The sequence below is a fragment of the Physeter macrocephalus genome, chromosome 9 (genome assembly GCF_002837175.3).
Source record: "Physeter macrocephalus isolate SW-GA chromosome 9, ASM283717v5, whole genome shotgun sequence".
Classification (NCBI taxonomy): domain Eukaryota; kingdom Metazoa; phylum Chordata; class Mammalia; order Artiodactyla; family Physeteridae; genus Physeter; species Physeter macrocephalus.
Window position 1 is genome coordinate 12,516,792 of NC_041222.1, and position 10,244 is coordinate 12,527,035.

The 10,244-nt window shown below is 38.1% G+C and overlaps 1 protein-coding gene across 2 annotated transcripts in view; it reads right to left on the reverse strand.

The window, feature by feature from the left end:
* Nucleotides 1-10,244, reverse strand: part of KIAA1958 (KIAA1958 ortholog) — a 183,440-nt gene that overhangs the window by 7,237 nt on the left and 165,959 nt on the right. For both annotated transcript variants that reach the window (XM_055087020.1, XM_055087019.1), the window contains one exon: nucleotides 8,516-8,688. In XM_055087020.1, the coding sequence (XP_054942995.1) occupies nucleotides 8,516-8,688 (173 nt within the window). The remainder of the gene's footprint in view (nucleotides 1-8,515; nucleotides 8,689-10,244) is intronic.

Below are 10,244 nucleotides of genomic sequence, written 5' to 3' on the forward strand. Positions count from 1 at the left end.
GATGAGCTCGGTGCTTTGTGACCACCTAGAGGGGTGGGATAGGGAGGGTGGGAGGGAGACGCAAGAGGGAGGAGATATGGGGATATATGCACATGTATAGCTGATTCACTCTGTTATAAAGCAGAAACTAACACACCATTGTAAAGCAATTATACTCCAATAAAGATGTTTAAAAAAATTACACCAAGATGAAAACATTAGAATCTTTTTTATGAAGTCAGGAATAGGATGAGAATGATGAATATCATTGCTATTATACAACAATGTTCTGAAGATTCTGGCCAACCAAGGAAGACAAGAAAAAGAAATTACACACACACACACACACACGTATGTATGTATATATGCATATAGGAAAGGAAAAAGACAAAACAATTGCTTTCTGATAATCTAATTGTTGGTCTAGGAAACTCCAAGAGATTCAGTCGAAAAGCCATCAGAAAGAATAGGGTGGCTGCATACAAAATATAAAAAGCAATAGTTTTCTTACATACCAGTAAAAACCAGTTAATATAACTTCCCAATAACCATGACACCCAAAACTCATCTGGTTTCAGATTTTTATGCTGCCACTTGCAACTCCCTACTTGCAGGTGTTAACTTCTCTTTGTATTAGCTGGGACTTGTGTGGTTCCAAGAGAGAGACCAAACTTGAAAAAGCCTTGGCAAAGAGGGATATCAGAAATAGTGGATTCCAAGGCCATCAGGGCTCCACCTCTCACCTCTGCATCTCTGTACAGAGCTGCTTTCTTTATGTAGCCACTTAGCACTCCCCAAGGTTATATCTTACAGCTTCAGGTACTGGCAAGAGTCCAACTCTCATTTTCAGTAGAAAAAAAGTCTGAAGGAAGGATTCTGATTAGCCCACTCCTGATCCAAACAAGTGACCAAAAGGTGGGCCACTGTACTAACATAATGGCTTCTGCAGTAACCATGGGGATTGTTAGGAGAAGAATGGTTCCTTAAATAAGGGGTGCTGAGCAGAAAATCTTACTACCTTAGTGTTTAAAAACAAAACAAAACAAAACAAAACAAAACAACACAACTAACCTCTGATAGCTTCCTTTTGCCCTTCAGATAAATTCCAAACTGTTTACCTTGTATGCAAGCCTTTACAATCTGCTTCCACCCTATGGTAGATTGTTTACAAAGACAGACACAACCATCTCTCCCCTCCCTGTTCTTACACCCCTTTGCAATGTGACTCTGCTGCTCCTCCCATCAGGAAGTAGAATCTATTTTCCCACCCTTGGAATCGCGGCTGGCCATGAATTAATTTGGCCAAGAGAATGTGGTAGAAATAACAATGTGTGAATTCCAAACCTAGGCCTCAAGGGGTTCTGCTTTCATCTTACAGGTTTGCCTCCATTGTCGTAGTACATGATGTTGCCACGTAAGGAAGCCCAGTTAGACCTCAGGAACGTGTGACTCAGAGACAAGCTGCCTCCCATCTAATATACAGATGACTGTACCCACAGGAGTATCCCAAGTGAGAGCAGTAGAAGAACCACTTCTAGCTGAGAAAACCCCATATCATCATGAGCAAATAAAATGAATGTTCTGTTAAGCCACTAAGTTTTGGGGTGGTTTGTTATGCAGCAACAGATAACTGATATACACCCTATTTCTCTAGCTTAATCTTTTGTTCTCTTTATACTCTGTTTTCCAGCTTCACTGAACTTTGTGCCATTCGTAGAAACCACAGGGCTCTTTCATGCTTCCAAGTCTTTGCATATGCTATTTCCTCTGCCTAGAATGTTTTTTCTTCTAACCTTCTCTATTTGGAAAACCTCTACTCCTTGTTTCAGATCTAGCTCAAATTCTGCTGTCTATATAGAAGGCTTCTCCAGCTTCCCTAAGCAAAGTTACTCTCTCACCTGGGAAGCCAAGGCACTTAATTTAAATTTTATTATGGCCCTCTCCATATTTCACAGCCTTTTATCTATTTATATGTCTGTCTCTCAAAGTGGACTGAAAGCTTCCTGAATGCAAGAATGACATCTCATACATGACTGGTTCTTCATGCTGAAGACCCTACCAGAAGGCCTGAAATGTATCATAGATACCCAATGAACTGATAAACATGGGTTAAAGCAATGAATTAACCCTGGAGTCAGGAGAACCAAGCTGACTTAGGGTGCAGAACATTTCTCTTGATTATACCACAAGTTTCAAAGAAAAATCACAGCAAAAGCAATTCCTGAAGAAATGTCAAGTCACAAAATTTATATTCTTTGTACACAAGAAACTGTCCATTCTGGTGCATGTTGCTTGCCTCCTTAGTTTTCTCAGACTGAGTTTTGGTTGATAATTATTCCTCCAGGTCTTAAATTGTTATGAAGACATTGCAGGCAAGTATTTTCCTTCATGAGCCACTCTGAACATCAAATTCACCATGGATTACAAATTGGGCTTTTTTTTTTTTTTTAATTGGCTGCACCGGGTCTTAGTTGTAGCACACAGGATATTTAGTTGCAGCATGCATGTGGGATCTAGTTCCCTGACCAGGGATCGAACCCGGGCCCCCTGCATTGGGAGCGCAGAGTCTTAACCGCTGGACCACCAGGGAAGTCCCCAAACTGGGCTTTCTTGATGTGAAAATGACCAAAGAGAAGTAAGAGGTTATCATGGGGCAGATGGCTCCAGGTGGGAAAGAGCAGTATAAGAAGACTGACTTGCTTGGCAAATCCCAAAGTTCTGGAATTATGTAGTAATCCTTGGCAACTGAAAGGGTTAGACAAGTAAAACCAAGAGTTACTTTGGGGAATGCCTCAAACTCCCCTTTGTGATAATCTTGACTAGGGGATGAAGAAAGTGGAGAAAATGCTTGTGAACTACAAGTACTCTAATAGGGAAAAAAAAAAAAAGAATCTTGAAGTAACCATTGATGACAATAAAAATGACTTCATTTTTGCAGTTACTAAATTTCACTTTATTGAGAAAGACAGGTATTGAACTTCAAGATGCTCTATTTTCTGAGTGAGGCTAAGGAATATGTAAATCAATCAGATAGCAACTTTGAGGGAGATGTATCAGTGAGGATTAGGTCACACTTATGAAGAAAAAATACCATGTGGAACACACATAGTAGATCACAGAGTGATGAGAGTGTGAGACTGGTAGGGTACACTCTGCTTATTTAGATGACATTTTGAAGTCTGTTTTGACTCTTCGCTTTCCTCCTTGAAAAAATAACTAAATTTGAGGTTTACCAGCTGCCAAACCATGATAAACAGCTGTAACCTAGCTTGTTTGCTGCTAGCTGTATCTATCTTTAAAGACACACTTAGACTAAAAATACCTTGCACTGAGACCAAAAAGTGAGATTAAGACTATGGACCTTGATGCCACAGTTCCTTCTTTTAACTAAATACTGGCTAATGCTCTAAGAGACTGGCCTCTTTCTTAAGAATTTAATCATTAAAAATATTTAAGTGGCCCATGTGAGACAGAGGATTGAAATATATCTTCTTCCTCATCCATTATTCCTCCAAACAACACAGGAGAAACTAGAAGTGATGATAAGGCACACCCAACTGGACAATCGAGACAGTTTCACCACCTGAGATGTATATGTTACCTATGCCATGAAGGTTATGGGGAAATGGGGCTCTTTTCATGGATTCCTGCAGGGAAATGTAAAGTTTCCCAGTAATGGACAACTGTCTTCATAGTGACTTCACAAAGTCTGGAAGACAAGATCCTCTGACCTAGAAAAGGTTAAGGTTAGGGGTTGAAGACATGGTGATGAGGGTCTATGAGAACAGATGAATTTTAAAATTATTATTAATAAAGGTGAAATTGTTACATTTTAATAGATTTATTTGCTTTTTTAGTGTGGTAAAATATACATAATATAAAATTTACCATCTTAACCATTTATAAGTGTACCATCCAGTGTCATTAAGTACACTCACAATGTCGTGCAACCATCATCACTACTCATTTCCAGACCTTTTTCATCATTCCAAGCAGAAACTGTACTCATTATACAATAACTCTACATTTCTTCCCCCTGCCAGCCCCTGGTAACCTCTATTATACTTTCTGTCTCTATGAGCTTGCCTATTCTAGGTACCTTACATAAATGGAATCATACATATTTGCTCTTTTGTGTCTGACTTATTTTACTTAGTATAACACTTTCAAGGTTCAGCCATGCTGTAAGCATGTATCAGTACTTCATTTCTTTTCATTGACAAATAATATTCCATTGTATGAATATGCCACATTTTGTTTATCCATTCATCTGCTGATGGACATTTGGGTTGTTTGTACATTTTGGCTATGGTGAATAATGCTACAACAAATATTTGTGTACATGTTTTTGTATAGATATATGTTTTAAATTTTCTTGAGTATATGCCTATGAATGGAATTGCTGGGTGAGAGTAACCCTATGTTTAACTTTTGGGGAACTGCCAGATTTTCCAAAGCAGTTGCATCATTTTGCATTCCCACCAGAAATGTATGAGGGTTCCAGCTTCTACACATCCTCATCAACACTTGTTATTATCTGTTTTTCTTTTTTTTATCCTAGTCTTCCTACTGAATGTGAAGTAGAATCTCATGTGGTTTTGTCTTGCATTTCCCTGTGGTCTAATGAGCATCTTTTCACGTGTTTATTTTTGTCATAATAATGGTTTAATGTCCTTGTCTGCTAATTCTAAAATCTGTGTCAGTTCTGGGTTGGTTTTGATTGATTCATTCTTTAAGTGATACATTGATATTTTCTTGCTCCTTTGCACGTCTGAAAATTTTTGTTTAGTTGCCAGAGATTGTGAATTTTATTTCTTGGGTTCTGGATATTCTTATATTCCTATAAATATTCTTAAGGTTTGTTCTGGGACATAGTTAAGTTACTTGAAAACTGTTTGACCCTTCTGGGTCTTGCTTTTTCTTAATTAAAAAAAAACTGAGATATAATTACCATATGACACTGTATCAGTTTCAGGTGTATAACAATATTTTGATATTTGTATATATTGCAAAATGATTACCACAATATATCTAGTCAACACCCATCACCACACATTGTTGAAATTTTTTTATTGTAACGAGAGCTTTTAAGATCTAGTCTCTTAGCAACTTTCAAATATACAGTACCGTGTTATTAACTATAGTCATCATGCTGCACATTACATCCCCAGGCCTTTTGACCACCTTCACCCATTTCAACACTGCTCATTCCCAGCCTCTAGTGACCACCAATCTGTTCTTTGTAGCTAGGAGGTTTTTTGTTCTTTGTTTTTAGATTCCACATATAAGTGAGATCATATGGTAATTGTCTTTCTCTGTCTGACTTATTTCATTTAGTATAATGCCCTCAAGGTCCATCCATGTTGTTGCAAATAGCAAGATTTTCTTCCTTTTTATGGCTGAATAATATTCCATTGTATCTAAACACCACATATTCTTTATCCATTCATCCATCTATGGATACTTAGGTTGCTTCTATGTCTTGGTTATTGTAAATAATGCTGCAATGAACACAGGGGTGTATATATCCTTTTGAATTAGTGTTTTTGTTTCCTTTAGATAAAGGATCGTATGATAGTTCTATTTTTAATTTTTTGAGGAACCTCCATACTCTTTTTCTATAGTGGCTGCACCACTTTACACTTGCACCAGTAGTGCACAACAGTTCCCTTTTCTCCACATCCTTACCAACACTAGTTACCTCTTGTCTTTTGATAATAGTCATCCTAACAGATGTGAGGTGATAGCTCACTGTGGTTTTGATTTGCATTTCCCTGATGATTAGTGATATCTAGCACCTTTTCATGTAGCTGGGTCTTGCTTTTAAGATTTGTTGGGTAGGGTTAGAGCAAAGCTCAGTCTGTGGCTAATTATTTTCCACATTTGATGCAAGACCTCTCTAAAGTTTCTACCCCACGAATCCTGAGGTTTTTCCAGTCTGACTGGTGGGAAGAGGTACTGTTTCCAGTTCTGTGTGAGCTCCAGGTACTATTACCTCTGATTCTTTCAGGTGTCTTCTTTTTTTTTTTTTGGCCAGCCTTGGCTAGTTTCCTCACATGCAGATGTTGATCAATACTCAGCTGAATATTTGAGACAGAATAGCTTCAGTTCTCTCACGTTCTCTTTCTGTGTAACTCTCTACTTTCGAATATCCTCTTACGACAATTCTAGCCACCTGGGTCTCTCTGGACTCAGTTCCATTTCCTCAACTCAGCAAATCTGCTGGGCTCTGCCTGCATGCTCCCTCCCTGCACCACAGCCCTGTAGACTCTTTCAAGGCAGCAAGCTGGGGCACATGTAAGGCTCACCTTGTTTCCCATCTCTCAGAGATCACTGCCCTTCTTTGTGTATTATAAAATACCTTGCAAAACATTAGTTATATCATTTGTCTGTTTTTTGGTTGTTTCTGGCAGGTGAGTAAATCTCCTCCAAATTGGTTGGAAGTGAAAGACTTAACTGATTTTTCTCCTGGGCATGCGTTATATGTTCCCACTTCTTCCTATGTATAGTAACTGTTGATTGTATGCTAGAAATTGTGAATTTTACATGATTAAATTCTGGATTTGTCTTATCTTTTCAATGAATGTTGTAACTTCTTTCTAGTTGTTCTCATGTCCTCAGCCGCCCTGAGCTCTGATTTCTGTCTCTCCTCAACTCAGCAAGATTGCCAGGCTCAGTTTGGGTTCCCCTCCCTTCAATGCAGTTTAAAAATTGTCTCCAGGCAGAAAGCCTGAGAGGTGGTCAAGCACCCATCTTAGGGATCAAGTCCTGTGCTGACTGTTCTGTAGGAAGAGTTATTTCATATATTATGCCCAGTTTTCTAGTTGTTACAGCAGGAGAGTAATTCTGGACCCTTCTATTCCCTATGGCCACAAGTGGAAATTTCAATTTATTTTCTAATCTGCTGGATCATTTTGATTAGTATGTTGTTGCTTTTTCATTTTTATAATTCTTTTCATTCTTTCAACAAACATTTCATACATCCTTAACCTACAAATACTATCTAAAGTCCCTGGTGTCTAAATCTGTTCTTTGTTGTTTCTATTCATTCTCATTCATGGTGATTTATTTCCTTAAGTGGATAGTGATTTTTCTTTTTTTAATGAGCACACATTTAGTTGGTCTTAATCTGTGAAAAATCTGAGCACCTATATTTTGGATGTTTCCCTTCAAAGATTATTAGCATATGACTCTGCAAGGAGCCAGGGTATGCTACTGACCAAGAACTTCTTTAGACACTTTCAGAGTCTGCTCCTCAATCAAGGATTCTTCAGTTTAGCTCCCTGCCTCTTCCCTTCTTAATGATGTTATCAACATAAGCCCTGAGGAAGAGCCCTGCCTTTCATACGTGCTTACTGCTCACACTGCTCCTGTTTTGACCCTGTGGATGGCTCCCTTTCTTTCTGCAAGTACAGCAGAAACGCCCCTCACAGTACCTAGGGCACCATGCTGCCAGAAGTAGAAACCTGGATTTCCTATTTCATCTCTTGTTGGTGCCCTAAACACATCACCCAAACTTGGAGATGTCACCTGCCCTTGCTCTTCAGTTATGACTTCTATTTGCAATATCTTTGAATCTATACTTCCAGCTTTAACATTTCCCCCATGTTTTAAATCCCACCTTCCCAAATGCTTATTCGACATATCCATCTGGTAGACATCTCTATTATCTAAACTCAACATATCCAAATCAAAATACATCTTTCTGTTCTGACTCTACATGTCCAAGAATTTTCCCTTCTATTCACAACCCTCAAACATTTCAAGTTGGAAGAGATTGTAAGGATTCATTTTACAACTGGGGAAATTGAGGACCAAGAATATTAAATACATTTTTGCTCATCATCTCCAATTAACTGCTCTAAAATATTATGTTTCTTATGTTCCTTCCTGTTCAAAAAAATTCAGTGTTTCCCTTTCACCTAACCCTTAAGACATTTGCAGATCTTATGGTCAGAGTGTTTTTATTATAACAGTCCCTTCTCTGCTGCCCCCCTGCCAATAATCCTTCAAATAAAGTCTCTCCTTACAAACAAACACGAAAACAAAACAAAACTTCAATGGTTTCCCAATATTCACAAGATTTCAGCATGCCATTTAAGGGTTGTCAAAATACAGTTTTATAGTCCACTACTCCCATATACGAAGCCTCTGCTGCAGGCAAGTGGGTCTATCCCTCTAAATTTTACTCTTCCTTACATGACTCAGCCTAGAAGACCCTTGTCTTCAATTCTGTTGAAACCCTACCTCTCCCTCAAAATACAGTTTAAATATCTATTCCTCTGCTAGTCTCAACAAACTGAAATTAATTTATCCATCTGAATTTTTGGGGCATTTCTGATCTATAAATTCCGAGAACACGTATTAAATTCTGTTTTGTACCGTGGATATTTTTCTTTCTATTTTATGGTCTTTCAAAGTTTCCTCAGGCAGAAAGTACCTGTTCCGTGTTCCCCACAATACTTAGCACAGTGCCTGGCACATAGAAGCTCAGTGAAGTTGACCAGAAGAAGAAGTAAACTTAAGGGTTTCTTACCTTGGTGATGTCTGTGTGATCTTTGAGCCCATTGGTCATACACCAATATCGCCACACATTCAGGGCATACCGTGTTGCTTTGGTCGTATTTGGGCTTACTGCACTGGTACACAGATCATTCAAGTCATCATTAATATTAAATACAGGAAATTTGTTGAGCTTAGTAGAATAGGCTAGAAACAAAAACAATAAAAGGCATTAAAATAATTTGCCATTCCCTTCTTCAGAGAATTGTATCTTCGGATCATGTTAAACAGTAGAAAACTCCTAAGAGATATAATACGTTAAAAAATGAAATTTCTATCAAGTATACATAAATTAGAATAAATACAGTAGGGAACAAAGTTTATAGCATAAAATTGATGTAGTAACCTTGCATTTAATCCCAACAATTTTGCCATATGTATTAACTGATATACTAATGCAGGCATTACAATAATAGAAGGGAAAAAATGAATGCAGAAAAACAAAGAATGTTCTATCTAAAATTTTCACTGTAAAAAAATAGCATTTATGTTAACAACAACGACAAAAGGATAGAAAGAAAGGAAGACAAGTTACACATCCTTTCTCTTTTCCTTAGCACATGAAGAGCTGTTACTTCTCTGCAGCATATAATCTCAAATATCTTATTTGTCATCCTGGACAGCTCTGAATTAAATGGTATTAGCATATTTCTTTATATATTTTCACAAATTGATAAAGCGAGAGAGATTTCAACCCTGACTCCACAACCCATCAGCTAGTTTAGAGTCAGAATGGAAGGTCAAGTAAAATATTAGGGAAAAAGGGGGATGCTCCAGAGAGGCTCACATTGTCTCAGAGGAGAGCGAACAGATTTTAAATTGCAATTGTTGCTGCAGCCTGTGGATCAAAAACCACATTCACAGAAAGATAGACAAGATGAAAAGGCAGAGGGCTATGTACCAGATGAAGGAACAAGATAAAACCCCAGAAAAACAACTAAATGAAGTGGAGATAGGCAACCTTCCAGAAAAAGAATTCAGAATAATGATAGTGAAGATGATCCAGGACCTCAGAAAAAGAATGGAGGCAAAGATGGAAAAGATGCAAGAAATGTTTAACAAAGACCTAGAAGGATTAAAGAACAAACAAAGAGATGAACAATACAATAACTGAAATGAAAACTACACTAGAAGCAGTCAATAGCAGAATAACTGAGGCAGAAGAACGGATAAGTGACCTGGAAGACAGAATGGTGGAATTCACTGCTGAGGAACAGAATGAAGAAAAAAGAATGAAAAGAAATGAAGACAGCCTGAGAGACCTCTGGGACAACATTAAACACAACAATATTCGTATTATAGGGGTCCCAGAAGGAGAAGAGAGAGAGAAAGGACCCGAGAAAATACTTGAAGAGATTATAGTTGAAAACTTCCCTAACATGGGAAAGGAAATAGCCACCCAAGTCCAGGAAGCACAGCGAGTCCCATACAGGATAAACCCAAGGAGAAACACGCCGAGACGCAAAGTAATCAAACTGGCAAAAAATAAAGACAAAGAAAAATTATTGAAAGCAGCAAGGGAAAAATGACAAATAATATACAAGGGAACTCCCATAAGGTTAACAGCTGATTTCTCAGCAGAAACTCTATAAGCCAGAAGGGAGTGGCACCATATACTTAAAGTGATGAAAGGGAAGAACCTACAACCAAGAATACTCTACCTGGCAAGGATCTCATTCAGATTCGATGGAGAAATCAAAAGC